Here is a 17,242-nt window from a genome sequence, read left to right as displayed (position 1 = left end):
AGCTCCATTTCTTTGCCATTCAGGCTTCTTACGTTGATAGTACCGATCTTTAACTCTGGTGATGTTGAGTTGGGGTTTGTTTTCAGATTTGTTCCAGTAGCTGACTTTTCGCTGTTCGCCCTGGTTCCCTGGCGAAAACAACGGGGGCCTTGTTTAACCGGGCGACGCCCCAGCCGGCATGAAATTTTGTCATGTTGTACCATCATTTTTTATTTTGGTTTAACCAATAAGAATACAATTTGGTCGGCTAAATCCCAAATTGCCAGCCCATCCTCGTTCGTTCAGTATCAAAGTAGATACCCAACAGGGTGCACCACGAGAAGGTGAGGATTGGACATTAGGTCAGAAGCCCTGGTCGGTTCTCCGCATTCCTTTAAAGGCTATGTGGAGGTCTCCTCTCACTTATACAGCTTTGACCCTTAAGCATCCCCTGAAAGGTTTCTATAAGATTAATTCAGAAGATATTTTTGAGAATAGGACTGGTGGTGGGGCCATACATGGAAGCTGGGCAAGAGTGTGGTTAGCAAAGGTGTTAGAGATAGGTTTTTTTCTTGGAGAGTGGTGAAGGAGTGGAATAAGCTGCCAGAGTCTGTTATGGGTGCCATGACTGTAAAGATTTCAAGGCGGTATGATAGATACTGTGTGAATGTCGAATAGTTGTTCTTGACATGATGTTAGGGACTCGTTGGAGTTGCCTGTAATAATAATAATAATAATAAAGAATGAGTGCTCATTCGAAAGAGAAGCATGATGTGAAAAAAAGGTGAAAAATTATTAAGAAAGCACTGAAAAAGAAAACAAGTGATTTTAAAACCGTAATGGATGGTAAAAAGAATGAAAGCAAGGTGAATGACAGAAGTAAATGAAATTGAGAGAACGAAAGATACTGGAAATAGCATGACTAAAGGATTGAAAGTGGGAAAAATGGAAAGGATTAATAAAATCAAAACTCGAAAGGATGAATGAGAGCGAAAGTGTGAAGCGGGAGTTGAAAATTAGAAAGATTGAATGATAGAGAGAATATGACGTGAGATTCGAAAGTTGAATTATTGGATGAGGTAAGAGATGAAATGGATGCAGAGTGAAATTAAGAAAATTTGGGTGAAAATGATTTAAACAAATCAACAAAACAAATCAAATAATAAAAGACGTTTTGACCCCTGTATTGAGGTCATCATCAGAAAGATACATGTGTATAGAAAACCAAGCTACATGCTCTTGCACTCTATAAAAGTAAATTAAATCTACGCTGTTAATTAATCTTTTTCTTAGCCTAACCTCTAGTGATAAAAAAATAACTAAATAAAATTAAAAAATTTTAAAAATATAATATATATATATATATATATATATATAAATTAAATAAATAAATAAATAAAAATAATAAAAATAAATAATTAATGAATAAAATAAATAAAAAACTACAATAAACTCTGCTAAAGTCCTTCTTCCCTCATGTCTTCCCTCAGGCTGTCTCTCCTTCGCAGTCTACCGCAAACCTACACACACACAGGCCAGTACATACACAAAAGTTCTTATCATTACCACCCAACACAAAAACTAAGGATCATAAGCACTCTTAAACACACAGCTCAAACTATTTGTTCGAATGAACAAGCTCTAAACTAGGAATACAAGATCATCAACCATACATTTCTAAAAAATGGATACAGTAAAAAAACTATTCACAAGATCCTCCACAACTAGTAAAAACAAAAAAAGATTTCAAAAATGCTATTGCCATACCTTATGTTAGAGGCGTTTCCGAAAAAATTGACAGAACACTACACAAATACAACATCAAGACCACCTTTAAACTCCCAACAAAATTAAGACACCTACTCAGTTCTTCCAAAGATCCTCTTCCACACCTAGCCCACCCAGGGGTTTACAAAATACAATGCACATGTAACCATACATAGGGGAAACAGGGTGAACCATCCCAATTAAGAAGGACGAACACAAACGGCACATTAAATATCGCCATTTCGGAAAAACCAGCCTTTCTGACCATGCACTCCAAACATACCATAGAATTGATTGGAAAGGTACCAAGTTCCTACACCGCACCAAAACCTGGTTCGAGAGGAAATTTAAAGAAGCATGTGAAATGCTCAAACATAATCCATATCTGAACAAAAATGATGGTTTAACCATTCCAAGAATGTGGAGGATCCATTTGCAACCTTTATAGCAACCAGAACAAGCCAAAGAAAAATTCCAATACAAGAAGATGTAGTGAAGTGTTTTTTTTTTTTTTTCCCCTTAACGTTCAGTAGCAACTTGAACTGTACAAATGCAGAAGAATCTTAGTACAGAAGGACTTTAGCAGAGTTTATTGTAATAAATTTAGTTTAATCCTTTATCCAAGTGTGAGCCAACAAAGTTTGCACCTGAAAGTATCTTCAGGACTGGGGTAAGGTGGTGCAAACCTTACCCCAGTCCTGAAGATACTTTCAGGTGCAAACTTTGTTGGCTCACACTTGGATAAAGGATTAAACTAAATTTAGTTTAGTGAAAAAAAAAAGAGTTTATTGTAGTTTTTTATTTATTTATTTATTTAATTTTTTTTTATATCTACTCTGTATATATAAAAAGATAAGCCAAAATTTGAAACGTTTTTATTCACGTTTTTTTGTCTTACCAGCCTGGAACTCGGGGGGGTTGGGCACCGTAGGAGCTAGGGGGGCAGAGCCCCCTAGTATATATATATATTTTTTTTTTATCACTAGAGGTCAGGCTAAGAAAAATATTAATTAACAACGTAGATTTAATTTACCTTTATAGAGTGCAAGAGCATGTTAGGTTTCCTATACACATATATCTTTCTGATGATGACCTCAATAATACAGGGGTCGAAACATCAACTGTTATTTTATTAATAATAAGTAAAATAATAATTTCAACACACGTATTTTGTGTCCCTAAATTTGTAAATATGAATACTGATCACCATGTAACCTTAAAAGAATGAGACATGGTCAGATGATGATGACATCCTGACAGGAATAGAGATGGAAGGACATGATGTGTTTCGTGAGGATAGAAGGGGTAAAAAGGGATGGGGAGTGCTATTGATGATGGAGAAAGAGTTATGTCCATACAAAGTAGAGATGCAAGAGGGAAATAGTGCCAGTAGTTTTGAGGCCGTATGGTGTGAGATAGAGGTGAATGGAATGAAATACTTGGCTGGATGTTGTTACAGATCAGGAAATGTGGATGGTTGTGACTAGGGGCGGCTCATCTATAGGGGCCAGGCCCCACCTATATTTGTATAACTAGCCCAATAATTGTAGTTTTAAAAAATATGTTTCTTGTAATTATTATTTTTTGATCTATTTCCAACACATTTTATTGTTTAATAAAAAAATTACTGTAGTATTTTCTGGCAATATTGTATAATGCGACTTAGTACGGTCTCTGAGGCCAGCCATGGCTGGCCCTATTTTATACGTGTAGAACACAGGGCATGTATGAGGCACGTGCACTAGCGATCATGTTTGTTTACCGGGTGCAACGCTTATCTTGGGGCCAATTTAGTCTGGCCCAGTCACTGTGTTGTCACGTACATACATAGCACGCGATTCTTTGATTGTGAAGCACGTGCACTAGCAATCGTGTTTGTTTACCAGGCTCAATGCTTATCTTGGGGCCAGTTTAGTCTGGCCCAGTAACTGTGTTGGCACGTAAATAGCGCATGATTCTTTCATTGTCTTATTATTTATTTATTCTCCTTGTTGATTCATTATTTATTCTCGTTGTTGATCTGTTTTATTGTTTTTAGTGTGTTTAATTATTGTTGTCGTTTTTTGTTATAATTTATTTTAAAGTTTAAATTTTTATTATGTCCATAAACAATACATTTTAACTCTTAACAAAATTAATAGTTTATTGGAAAAATGTTTCTCATTATTAAGTCTAGAAGAAAAATTGGAAATCAAAAGACTCGGCGCATACCGACCCAGAGATGTGTGTATTACTCAACAAGATGGTAAAAAAAACAAGAACATTTTATGTAACCTGGTTTGACAAAAAATCATGGCTCAGTGTGAGTGATGAAAAAAATCTTTGTTCTGTTTTTATTGTGTTTTGTTTGGTGGCGAGAGCTTGTGGACACTCAGTGGCTGTAAAGACCTAAAACATCTTTCCGAGCGAATACAAAAACATGAATCCAGTAAAATTCATATAAACAATGCAGTGCAATTTCAAATGTTCGATAAAATGAACATCTTATCTTCCATTGATACTGGATATCATCTTAATATAAAGAAACATAATGAAAAATAAATACATACTTTATCGAGGATCATAAAGTGCATAAAATTTTGTGGTGTACACGAACTACCACTAAGAGGACATGACGAAACCATTGATTCGAACAATCAAGGAGTGTTTTTAGATATGGTTTCATACACAGCTACATTAGATAGTGTTTTAAATGATCATCTTGAAAATTCAAAAGAAGCAAAAAATACTTAAAAAACCAACCAAAATGACATTTTAGACTGCATGTATAAAGTGTATATAGAAGAAATTAAAAGTGAAATTGATAAGGCGAGTTTTGTTTCTTTGCAAGCAGATGAGGCAACTGATGTATCTTGTTGTTCACAGTTCGTAATTATTTTGTGTTACCTAAAAGATTCTCAACCAGTTGAAAGGTTTCTAGTGTTTACTGATGTTCTTGATAGGACTGCTATGGGACTTACAAATGTGTTAAAAGAAGAACTGAAATCATTTAGTTGTTTTTGGCCCCTGGCCCCTCCTGTTTCTTTTGCCACCAACCGCCATTGGTTGTGACTATGAAATGTATAATCAAATTAACCAAGCAAATAAAAAAAGAGTGATCATTATGGGCAATTTTAATTATGGCAATATAGAATGATGAGATAGCAACTGGAAGTAAAGAAAATGAGTTTCTTAAATTTGCGAGGGATAACTACCTCAGACAGTATATAACAGAGGGCAAACAGGGATTGAGGATCTTAGATTTAGTTATCTCATCAGAGGATGTAATTATAAATGAAGTGTCAAATCACCTGCCAATTGGTGATAGTGACTGTGAGGTGATTACCTGAGTGGTTGCAAGCAGTGTGAGGACCTCTGTAAGAAAAGGGTATATGTAGAACTACAATGGGGGAGGGATTATGAAGAGTTCAGGAGACAGCTTGCAGGTGTAGCATATGAGGAGTTAGCTGGAAAAGAGATCAATGCAACTTGGGGGATTTCCAAAAACTATCTAGTAGATGCAATATCTAAATGTATTCCAAGGGTGAGAAGGTTAGAGAAAGAATTCACTGTAAGTGAGAAAGAGGCATATGCAGAGTTAAGCAAACTAGATGTAAATAAGGCTGTGGGACTTGATAATATATCACCACGTATTCTGAAGGAATGTGGCAGGGAGTTGACGCCGGCCTTGACATATTTTTTTAATATGAGTTTTCTACTGGGTCAAGTTCCTAAGGAATGGAAGGAGGGCAAGATTGTACCACTTCATAAAGGAGGTGATAGAACTCAAGCATCAAACTATATGCCTATCTGTGTGTCAGGTGTTGTAGTTAAGTTGTTGGAAGCTTGTGAGAACTAGGATTCAGAATTGGGTTGACAACAATGGTATTATCTTTCATGGACAGCATGGATTTACTAAAGGGAGGTCATGTTTTAGTAATCTACTTATTTATTACAATTTGTTTTAAGATGTTGTTTGCAGATGATGCAAAGTTGGGATGAACCATGAAGAGTAGGGAAGATGTTGTGGCTTTACAAGAGTACTTGAATAAATTGAGTGATTGGGCACTGGAATATGGGTGTGAGTTCAATGTTGAAAAATATAAGGTTTTAAATTTCGGAAAACAAAAATGGGATGCAGAATTTATGCTTGGTAAGAATATATTGTTGGAGGTGGAGGAAATAAGAGATCTGGGGATGATAGTGGATAAGGATCTGAAATTTAGGGTACAAATAGCCAAAATTGTGAAGACAACACAAAGGCTTCTTCGAATGATGGGAATCTCCGCATCATTCCCAGAATCTCCAAGAATTCCAAGAATCTCCCTACTTCAACACTGACTTGTTGAAGTAGGGAGATTTTTGTTCCATTGTATAAGGCTTTGATTAGGCCACACATGGACTATTGCATCCAGATTTGTTCACCTGGTTTTCAGAAGACAGAAGAGATTTTGGAAAGTGTCCAGAGGTGACTGACTAAGGTAGTTTCTAACCTCTGGAATGTCGAGTATGAGGAAAAATTGAGAAGAATCAACTTGCAGAGTCTAGTGGATAGGAGGAAGAGAGAAGATATCATAGAGACCTACAAGTTAGTAAGGGGTTGTTATAGGATCGAGGTTGGAGTGGTTCTACAGAAAACAGTGGGAGATCGGGGGAGAACCAGAGGCCATCCCCAGAAACTGTATAAAGAGGGTGTGAGTAGGGGAGTGAGAAGCAGGTTTTGTTTCATGCAGAGTTGTGATTGATTGGAATGCCTTACCTGAGATTGTGGTGTCTGCAGAGAATTTGAGTGTGTTTAAAGCACAGTATGATGAGTCTTTGACTCCATGGGGTCTTGGATAATAATAATAATAAATTCCTTCTACACATGCTATGCATCAAATTGTTTGTTATCATAATCCTTCTTCTTAATTCATTTTTATCATATCTAGGTAATGTACTTAATTTTCACTTTCTCACTTTTCACTTTTGCTTCTTCCAACAACCTTTTCATATCCTCTCTCATACTGAACTTATTGCTATTTAAGTCACTAGTACCTGCTACCATTTTATTTTTGCTGTGGGATAACTTGAAGTTATAACTTGCTCATCAGTAGCATGCTTTATAATAGTCACCATACCATATAACATCTTTCTTTTTACAATCAGTTACTTACCTGATTTTCATTACTTACTAACTTATCTGATTTTGTGTTTTGTTGTTTCTTATTTTGAAGCTGAATTTTCTTATCCTCCCTATATTCATTTAAATGCTGCTTGAGTTTCTGTAATTCCCCTATCGACTATCTGATAATCTCCTTTAACTTCACAATTTTTGAGATTAAATTTTGCCTCTTTATAAGGCTTTGATAAGACCACACCTGGATTACTGTGTGCAGATTTGGTCTCCCGGGTTCCAAAAGGATAAAGAAGCCGTGGAAAGGGTGCAAAGAAGAGTTACAAAGATTATATCTGGATTATGGGATTTAGATTATGTGGACAGATTGCGAGTATGTGGATTGCAGACTCTAGTTAACAGGAGAAAGAGGAGTGATATGATAGAGGTCTATAAACTTTTGAATGGGTGTTATAGCATTTCAAATGATGAAATTTTTCGTTATATGGAAGGCAGGGAGAGAACATGTGGACATCCATGGAAGTTAAGTTTGTTCACAGTCAAGAAAGGGGTAAGAGTTAGGTTTTTCTCCCAGAGAACAGTGAATGAGTGGAATAATTTGCCCTTAAGGATAGTGAGTGCATCTAGTGTAAATGAATTTAAGGGAAGGTATGATAGCTGGGTTGGGTAATATACACCCTCTCTCAATGAGTCCTTGACTCCCTGGAGGTCTCAGATAATAATAATAATAATAATTATTATTATTATTATTATTTTCAATATCCTCCTTCTTGTTCTCAACTTCACTGTTCTTAATGTTAAGTTTTTTGTGCATTTTTGCCATTTATATTATATTTAATATTGCAATATCTTGATAAAAATATGTTATGAAACACTAAATACTCTGAAAACATAAAAATCGACACTAATATACTATGAAACACTAATTTTCTAGGGGAAAAAATGCTCCACGAATCGACCAACCTTTTCTGGCAATCTTGTCATAATGTATTCGATATCCCCTGGTGTTAGTGATTATCAGATGAAATTGGTGGCAGAATTCTAGAAGCTTATTGTCTTTGTCATTTTGGTATTCCAGTCCACATTTTCTTACCTAAGTACCATCTTTTCCTTTTCCAATGACTGCATTCCAATCTCCCATGACAATGAGATTGTTTTCACTTTTGGCAAGTTTTATCAAATCTGCATATATTTTTTCAATTTCTTCATCACTGTGGTCACTGGTAGACATGTATGCTTGTATTATTATTATTATATTTGTTGATTTTGCTTTGAGTTTTACCATTATCAGTCTGCTGCTATATTTTACTGAGTTGATTATTCTTCTTCCCCATTCATTATTGAGGACTATAGTGCATGGCCCCCACATCCTGAAGCAGGGCCTCAGGCCAGGATTTTTGGTGGGCCCCCTACCTGCCGCTCAGGTTAAAGACAGTGGATTGCTATACAGTCTACAGGGTTTAGGATCAGTTAGTTTAAATGATAACACAAAAGCAATATTTATTTAAAAAACTACCTACATCTGTATAATACAAACTAATAATAATATTCAAAATTACTTCAAAGTACATTTTCTAGCTTTTGTTGATGCAAATTTATCAATAATATCAGTAAAATCAACTCGCTTAGCTAAATCATTTTCGATGCACAAAATTGCTAGGTAATTAAGTCATTCTTGGCTACTTGTGCTTCTTTGCCATGTTTTCAATGAATTGGCCAGTCTGCTGAATGATCTCTCAGCTGAAGAAACTGCAACCGGTATTGTGCAAAATAGTTTAATGATGAGGCAGATATTGGCAAATATACCTCGCAGGTTTTTGTCATAAATTGTGTTTCAGAAGTCTAACCGAACTTGTTTTTCTGTGCCAAAAACTATCTTATGAATACCTTTAAGGTGAAGAATTTCATTCAATAACTCTTCTGACAGATCTTTTTCATACATGTTCACAAGTTTTGCTGCTTTTGCGATAAGTTGACCATCGTTCAAGTTGTGGAAATTTAAAATAGGTGAGAATAATTCACATATATTATCTGCTGCTTCAAACCTTGTTTTTAAATCGTTCATAACGAAATCCAATACTGGATAAATTACGAAAATTTTGAAATCTTGTTCAGGTTCTACAGTAGTTTCTCAATTTTCGCAAAATTGAGGTTGCACACCAATTGCTTCGGTAACTACTTTTGCTTCTTGGACAACACTTTGCCACGAGTCATGTAAGTATTGTATCTCTTGCACTAATTCTCTTATAAGTGCAGACTCGACCTCAAGAGATATTCCTTTACTTTGTATAGTAATGTTCTTATTGTCAATATTTTCTAATATTTTGTGCCAAAACATTGTCATTAGCATACCTTTATAAGATCTGAAATATTTTTTCAAGTCTTTAATTGTGTTCAGTCTTGAAGGAGAAAGCGAGATGGGCAAACGAAAACTGAAAACTAAAGTAAATCCTTTTGAATGGGAAGTTCAAAAGAGTAACCATAAGTCTGAAAAGATGGATAATGGGTTGGAAACGATTGCAAAAGCTAGTAGTCCCTCTCAGCACATATTCATTCATATTTTATAGAGTTTCTTTTTGTCTTTTGTTAGTCTCACTTAACTGGCCGACCCGACAAGACGAGCCCTCTAATTCCAGGCCCCCAGGCTAGAGCCCTGTCAGCCCCACCCTTGTGGGGGCCATGCTATTGTGACTACATTTTTTCTGGTATACCTAAATAAATTATGCTATAGTCACCACTCCAATTCCATTCTATCTCATCTCACCAATTCTTGGTATAGCTATTTTTAATTATCCACTTCTCTCTTTATATTTTGTAACCTCAATTTGTAGGGGGGGGGGTTCTCATATTCCATGTCCCAATAAGTATACAAGGATTTCACTTATTGTTGATGACTGATTGAAGCATTATTTCTTCCCCTGCTGTGCAGAAGTATTGAGTCATTGGGTGCTTTATTATATCTTAGAACTTCCATCCATACTGCTACCTTACTAGGAAAAAATAAAAAATTAAGTGGATATTGAATACCACATTATTTCTTAGCCAAATAAGAAACTCAAAGATAGGAAATTTAATCTATTAAAAGATATAAAAATTTCAGTAATAACAAGGTAGTTTCCTCTTGTCTGGCAATAGTCTTTTAAAGAAATTTGGTGTGCCAGCTGTTTCTCATTTTCATGATTATCCACCTCTCATGATGTCCTTCATATGTCACTTATGGGCAATCTTCCACTGATCTGGATGAATGCTCTCTTGCTTTCCCAATATCCAGCTGGCTGTAACTTATTTAATGGCACTTACATTTTTGCCATCCTACATCCCCAGCATTGGAAATATGTGGCTTTTTATAGAGATAGCCATGCTACTGGATATCTCACCACTTCCTGTTAGTATATGCCTTTAATTCCTCTTTATAGGTTACTCTGTGCAGATCTGGTCTCTTGGGATGGGGAAATGACAGAGAGGATCCAAAGACAAGTGATTGAGATTGTGACAGGTCTTTGTAATGTTCTCTACTAGCTCTCCCAAATTTGGGGTAGTTTCATGCACCTAAATTTGTTGAGGATAGGAACGTTTTTTAGAGTTGATGAAGATTCCTTGAATAATCTTTCGTATTTAAACTTACTGTGGTATATTATTTTTGTTTTCTTCCATCGTTTTTTAGAGTTGATGAAGATTCCTTGAATAATCTTTCGTATTTAAACTTGCTGCGGTATATTATTTTTGTTTTCTTCCATCGAATCTATGGTGGGTATCTAAGGCATGGTCTGCCACATATGGAACACACTGATAGATTACATTTGAATGGGTTTGGTCATGGACATTTAGAAAGGCTATTGTTTTCTGAGAAGGCACAGAGTCAAGATGTTAATGTAGCAAATGATCAGAGTCTACCTGTGAAACAGGATAGCACAAATCAACAGATTGTACAGCAGGAGGAAAATGGATATGAGGTTGCAGCAGCACAAGGTGATGGAATGCATAAAGGTAAGAATGGAAATCACAGTCGGGATCAGGGAAATGGGAGTGGTCAAACCGAAGAGAGAGAGGTGTAGTATAGCTGGTAATTAGTTTACGGAATTAACAACGCATATAAAGTATATTAATTAAAGATGACTTTAATGAATAACTTCTATATTCAGGAACATAAAGATATGGTATGTGCACGCAGGCACTAACAAAAGCAAATGAGGAAGAAAGCAAGAAACTGATATTGTTCCTAAAGTCCTAATGGTGCCTTCTGGTGGGCTAATTTGGTTGTCTTGGCAGTTGGGCAGAAGTTCTCATAATGTAAGTCTCCCAAATTTGGGGTAGTTTCATGCACCCAAATTTGTTGAGATTAGGAACGTTTTTTAGGGTTGATGAAGATTCCTTGAATAATCTTTCGTATTTAAACTTGCTGCGGTATATTATTTTTGTTTTCTTCCATCGAATTCTATGGTGGGTATCTAAGGCATGGTCTGCCAGCCACAAAAGTGTAGTATAGCAGCTAGAATAGATAACATTGGTGCTGGTAGGATGGCATCAACCACACAGCGATAATCTTATTTATTTATTTGATAATCAAATAAATAAATAAGGAGTATTTGAAACAAGAGAACTGAGTTTGTGGCACTGATTGAGATGGTATGCCCAAAAGTAATTGCAATAAGTGAAACTTGGTTGTCTGAGGAGGATGTGATGTTGGGAATAGAATTAGAAGGATATATAATTTTCTGGAAGGATAAAGATGTGAAAAGAGGAGGGTGCTGTTAATGATTGCAGAGGAATTGTGTCCAAGTTGAAATAAACAGGTTACTATATCTGATAGGATGCTATTGTAGGCCAGGGAATGCAAAGAATACTGATTGTGAAATGTTTAGGCAAATTAGTTGGACATGTAAAAATATGATGATCTTGATTAGGGACTTTAATTACAGGAATATAGACTGGAAGGAGAAGATAGTGTATGGGAACAAGAAGAGCAAGTTTGTGGAATTTCTGAGAGATAAATCTTAAGCAGCACATGATTGAAGCAACTAGAGGCTTTAATGTTTTGGATTTCGTGATAACTTCATAAGATGTAGTTGTTAATGAGGTGTTGACACTGCCACCAGTTGGTGAGAGTGATCATGAGGTACTTGTTTGGGAAGTGTGATGAAACAAGAAAAGGTCACCACCAAAAATGGATATGCGTGGAAGTATAAAGCAGGTGATTATAGGAAGCTCTGTAGTCAGTTAGCATCAGTACGTTGGGTAGATGAGCTGAGTGGAAAAGACGTAGAAAATGCATGGAAACTCAGCAATGTATGTTTTTGTCAGATACTGACAAAAACATACATTGCTTTTGTCAGTATCTGACAAAAGCAATGTATGATTGCATAACGAGGATTAAGCAAGTAAATAGAGTGGGAGTGAAATGGATGAACAGTGAAATCAAGCAAGCTGTGCTGGAAAAGAAAATGTTATGGAGTAGGTACAAGACAGTTGGTGGTGATCAAATCCATGAAGATTATAGGGTGCAGGCTAGGAAGGTGAAGAGCATGGTAAAGAAAGAAAAGGTGATGTATGGGAGGAGATTGGCTGGTCAGGCCAAGGTTAACTCGAGAGAATATTTCTGCTAAATGGCAAGCAAGAAGAATAATAATTATGGCAGACTAACATTGGTGGATAGTCATGGCAGCAGACTAACAGCTCCAAAAGATATAGTGGAATTATTGAACGTGCACTTTATCAGTGTATATCATACTGGTATAAATTATCCAGTACAATATATAGAAGACAGGCAAGTATTAGAAGAATTGTAAGTGAAAGAAACAGAGTTGTATCAGATGTTGGTTGGGTTAGATGTGATTAAGGCTATGGGAATGTATAACATATCACCATGTATGCTTAAAGAATGTGCACCAAAGTTGGTTATGCCCTTGACCTAGTTATTTAATGAAAGTCTTGCAGTGGGTATGGTTCCTAAGGAGTGGAAAGAGGGCATAATAGTACCACTCCACAAGCATGATTCTAAGACAGAAGTCTCCAACTATAGGCCAGTCTGTATAACTGCAGTTGTGGTCAAAGTGTTGGAGAGATTGATAAGGAATAGAATACAGAATTGGGTTGATGGACATGGCATTCTTTATGAAGGTCAGCATGGATTTGTAAAGGGTATGTCTTGTTTCAGTAATTTACTTGCATTTTATGATAAGCGTGTTAGATAAGGGAGAATCATATACAGTGATATTCTTAGACTACCACATGATAAGTTGGTGTACATGCTGCAGAGGATGAGAATAGACAGTATATTGGTTATGTCAGAGATTGGCTCTCAAAACGATACCAGCAGGTTGTGTATGATGGAACAATGTCTCAAAAAAAAAGAAGGGTAACCAGTGGTGTGCCCCAGGGTTCTGTTCTTGGACCCCTGCTGTTTAACTTGTTTGTAAACGATATATCACGTGGACTGACTAGGGATCTTCAGTTATTTGCTGATGATGCAAAGTTGGGAAGAATTATAAGTAGCACTGCTGATGCTGAATCCCTTCAGGAAGATTTAAATTGACTTTTTACTTGGACAAATGAGTGGGGTTGTAGTTGTAATATCAATAAGTGCAAGGTGTTGCATTTTGGAGTGCAGAAATATAATTCTGTGTACTATATTGATGGTGCTGTACTGCAGGAAGTGGATGAGATCAGAGATTTGGGAGTGATGGTTGACAATAGACTGAAGTTTAGAGGGCATCTTGCTATGTTGCAAAGGTTGCACATCGTAGTACTGCTATGATAAGAAGTACTCTAAAATGCAAGGATAAGAAAGTGGTTGTGCCACTATATAAGGCACTGGTCAGACCATTTTACCATTCATGTGCCGTCTCCTATCTAGGAGGTTGACTACCATGATGTGACTGTGGTTAACTATGGGCGTAACGACACGTGGTGAGGACCCTATCTCTTCCACATATTGTTGTAAGTATTCATGACTGTAATCCATGTATGTGTGTTCACGGGGACAGCTTGCCTGTTCTGAGGGACAAAAAACCCGAGTTTCTGGGTGAAAAAACCCTCTACCTCTGTATGAGACTGGCCAACTCACCTTTATTTGCAAGAGACCAAATGAAGGTTCCTCACGTCATGGACGGGAATCGAACCCAGGTCTTTACAACCAAATGGCTTTGTCTATACTGACTGAGCTACTGGTCAGACCACACTTGGATTATTCTGCTCAGATTCGGTCACCTGTTTTTCAATGTGATATGGAGACATTGGAGAGGATTCAGAGATGAGTGACTTTAGTCACTCATCTCTGAATCTGAATCTGAATCAGGAGTTTGGAATGCTGTCTATGGAGAGAGGTTGAAGACATGTGATTGCAGAGTTTGGTGGATAGGACGAAGAGAGGTGATATATGATACAGACGTTTAAGTTAGTGACAGGATTTTATCAGATTAATCCAGAGGAGATTATAAAAAGAGTAGAAGGTGAGAGGAGAAGAACCAGAGGCCATTCCTAGAAGTTGTGTAATAGTGCGGTGAATAAGGGTGTGAGGAGTAGATTTTTTACATGAGAATTGTCAGTGAATGGAATGCATTGCCAGAATGTGTTGTTAATGCAATGGTGTTGAGGACTGTAAGATCTTATATGATAAATATGTTGTCAGTTGAATATACCTCCCATGATGAGTCTGTCGACTCATCGTGGGAGGGTGTAATAATAATAATATTGAAAGTCTGTAGGTTGAAAAGGCTATATAAAGGAAAAGAGGCAATCTTATAAAAAACATAAGTGATTAAAGGAATTTTATAGGATTGAACTTTTTTTAATAAATTCAGGAAATGACAGAACAAGAGGGATCATTTGTAAGAATGTGGTTAGCAAGGGTGTGTGCACTAGATTTTTTGCTTGGAGCATGGTTAATGGGTTGCAAGAGGCTGTTGTAAGTGCTTCATCAGTGAATAAGTTGAAGGAGAAGTATGATAGGTATTGTTTGTGATGATTAATATAGGTTGCTTACACTGACTCTTTGACTGCATGGAAATGCCCAAGAAACTAAGAATAAACTAGTTCTATGGGCAAATGATGATAAATATTAGTTCAGTGTTGCTAAATGCAAGAATGAATTATTTTCTTTTTTTGAGTTCAGTTCTTGTCATTCTTGTCATGAAGAGAGTAATATGAGTTTTTTCAGCAATATGAGCTAGCTGATCTCACATATAGTTTCCTTCTGTTAACTCAGGTTTTTCATCTTGTATGTGGGCAAATTGGCTAGAGATCAAATGAAATTAAGACAGAAATACTATTAGTTGGTTGATGGAATAGCATGTAATATTAGATAGCAATATGGTGTGCAGATAGAAGATTAAGTAGTGTAGACTGTGAGTTGCATTGTGTGGGGTGCTCTCCTGCAGTGAGGACTTGAATCATTGAAGTTGCCCATAATAATAATAAAACATAAATGTTATAAGATAAAAATGACAAAGGAATTGAAGTGTAGGAAAAACAGGTGACTATTTTTTGTGATGGTTTCCATAAATTTGATGTTAATGTAGTTTTTACATTTTTTAAAAAAAAATCTGCCAAACAGTATACCAGCTGAAGAACAGGCATAATATGCTGGGTGAAACTGTAACCTTAGTACTTTGAGCGTAATTATAACCAAGCAATGCACATTCTGAGACTTGCTTTATGTATTATGACAAGGATTTATGAATCATTAGTAAATGATAAAGTAGTGTTGATTGCACACAATTTGATATTATTGCATAATATTAATCATTATATTCTCTTTGAATAGATGGATGGACAGAGACATGATTACATCAATCACTCCGAAGCTACTTGGAGACTTGCCCAACACGTATATATTTACAAAAGCATTGGCAGAATCACTGTTAGTTGATGAATGTGGAAGTCTACCTGTTGCTATTGTTCGTCCTTCGATTGTAACTGCTTCTTGGAAAGAACCAGTTCCTGTGAGTATTTTCTGTAAGCATTACCTTTTCATATCTAATATTAGTGTAATATCTAATGAACATTACATTATCATATATTGAACAAAATATATATATTGAACTCCAGAAATGGCCTCAGCATCAATCTCCAAGTACTACTGCTCAGGTGCTTCCAGACAGGACCAAAAATTAGTGAAAGCATAACTAAATTAAGGAATGAATCAGTGGCGGCCTGTGAAATTTTGAGTGGGGGTGCGCCTATACAAAATAAATAAATAAATAAATAAAATAATTCTTTTTTTCCTAATTAGTAACCAATTTATTAATAAATAGATTTATTTATTAATAAATTGGTTACATTATAATTAGGAAAAAAATAATTATTTATTTTTTTATTTTGTATAGGCAAAATAATAATTCTTTTTTTCCTAATTAGTAACCAATTTATTAGTACATAGATTTATTTATTAATAAATTGGTTACTAATTAGGAAAAAAATAATTATTTTTTTATTTTGTATAGGTAGCACCCCCACTTAAAATTTCACCAGCCACCACTGGAATGAATTTAAAATGAGGAATATATAAGATGCCACTAAGGCTAGAAAGGTGACTAGTATAGTAAGGAAAGAAAAATTAGAATATGAGAGTAGACCAGTGCTGCAATCCGAGGAGAATCTTAAGGAGTTTTTTTGCTCTATGGTCAGTAAGAGGAAAAATGACTGGATAGAATAATTTCCTGGACAACAGTGATAATTGGGTGTCCAAGGCAGATGACATAGTCAAGCTATTTAATTATCACTTTAGTGATCATTAGGTTGTTCTATTCTGATGAAGCAGGCTTTATTCCTAGAGGAATAAAGAGAGATGAAGGATTAGAAGTGAATGAAGAGAATATATTCTGAATACTGAGCACTCTAGATGTCACTAAGGCAGTGGACTAGATTGGGTTTGCTACATGTTTTAAGGGAATGCACTAAGAAATTGAGTGTGCCATTAACCTGGCTATTTAATGAAAGTCATTGCTACAGAGCAACTCCCTGAGGAGTAAAAGAGCGTAAGATAGTGCTAATGAATAAGGGTAGTGGTAGGATGGAACTATCAAACTACAGACCAGTTCGTATTTCTTCTGTGGTAGTTAAAATTTTTGAAAAATTTGTAAGGACTTGTATAAGAAATTTGGCAGATGAGGGCAATATCATTTATGCAGACCAGTATGGAATTTAAGGGGCCCTCTTGTTTTAGAAATCTGGTTGCATTTTTAATAAAATAACAAGCAGTGGATTAAGGTAAGGCATACACTGTCTTTTTTTTTTTTTCCCAAAGGCATTTGCAAGGTGCCACATGATAAGTAGATATTTAACACATTTGCTGCCAACTACGAGTATACTCATAGTTGGTATATGAACCTCACAAGCCAACTATGAATATACTCGTATGATGCTTACCGCTGGCAATTATGAGATTACTCGTACTGACCTTGA

At 36.0% G+C, this 17,242-nt stretch overlaps 1 protein-coding gene across 1 annotated transcript in view; it reads left to right on the top strand.

Moving 5' to 3' along the window:
* Window positions 1-17,242, top strand: part of LOC150092519 (putative fatty acyl-CoA reductase CG5065) — a 421,409-nt gene that overhangs the window by 214,744 nt on the left and 189,423 nt on the right. The window contains exon 6 of the mRNA XM_090414223.1: window positions 15,603-15,780. Within this exon, the coding sequence (XP_090270349.1) occupies window positions 15,603-15,780 (178 nt within the window). The remainder of the gene's footprint in view (window positions 1-15,602; window positions 15,781-17,242) is intronic.

This window comes from Typopeltis vanoorti, chromosome 25 (genome assembly GCF_054136105.1).
Source record: "Typopeltis vanoorti isolate ZY-2024b chromosome 25, IOZ_Tvanoo_1.0, whole genome shotgun sequence".
NCBI lineage: Eukaryota > Metazoa > Arthropoda > Arachnida > Uropygi > Thelyphonidae > Typopeltis > Typopeltis vanoorti.
The sequence above is the reverse complement of the archived record's forward strand: the minus strand, read 5'-3'. Positions and strand labels throughout refer to the sequence as shown.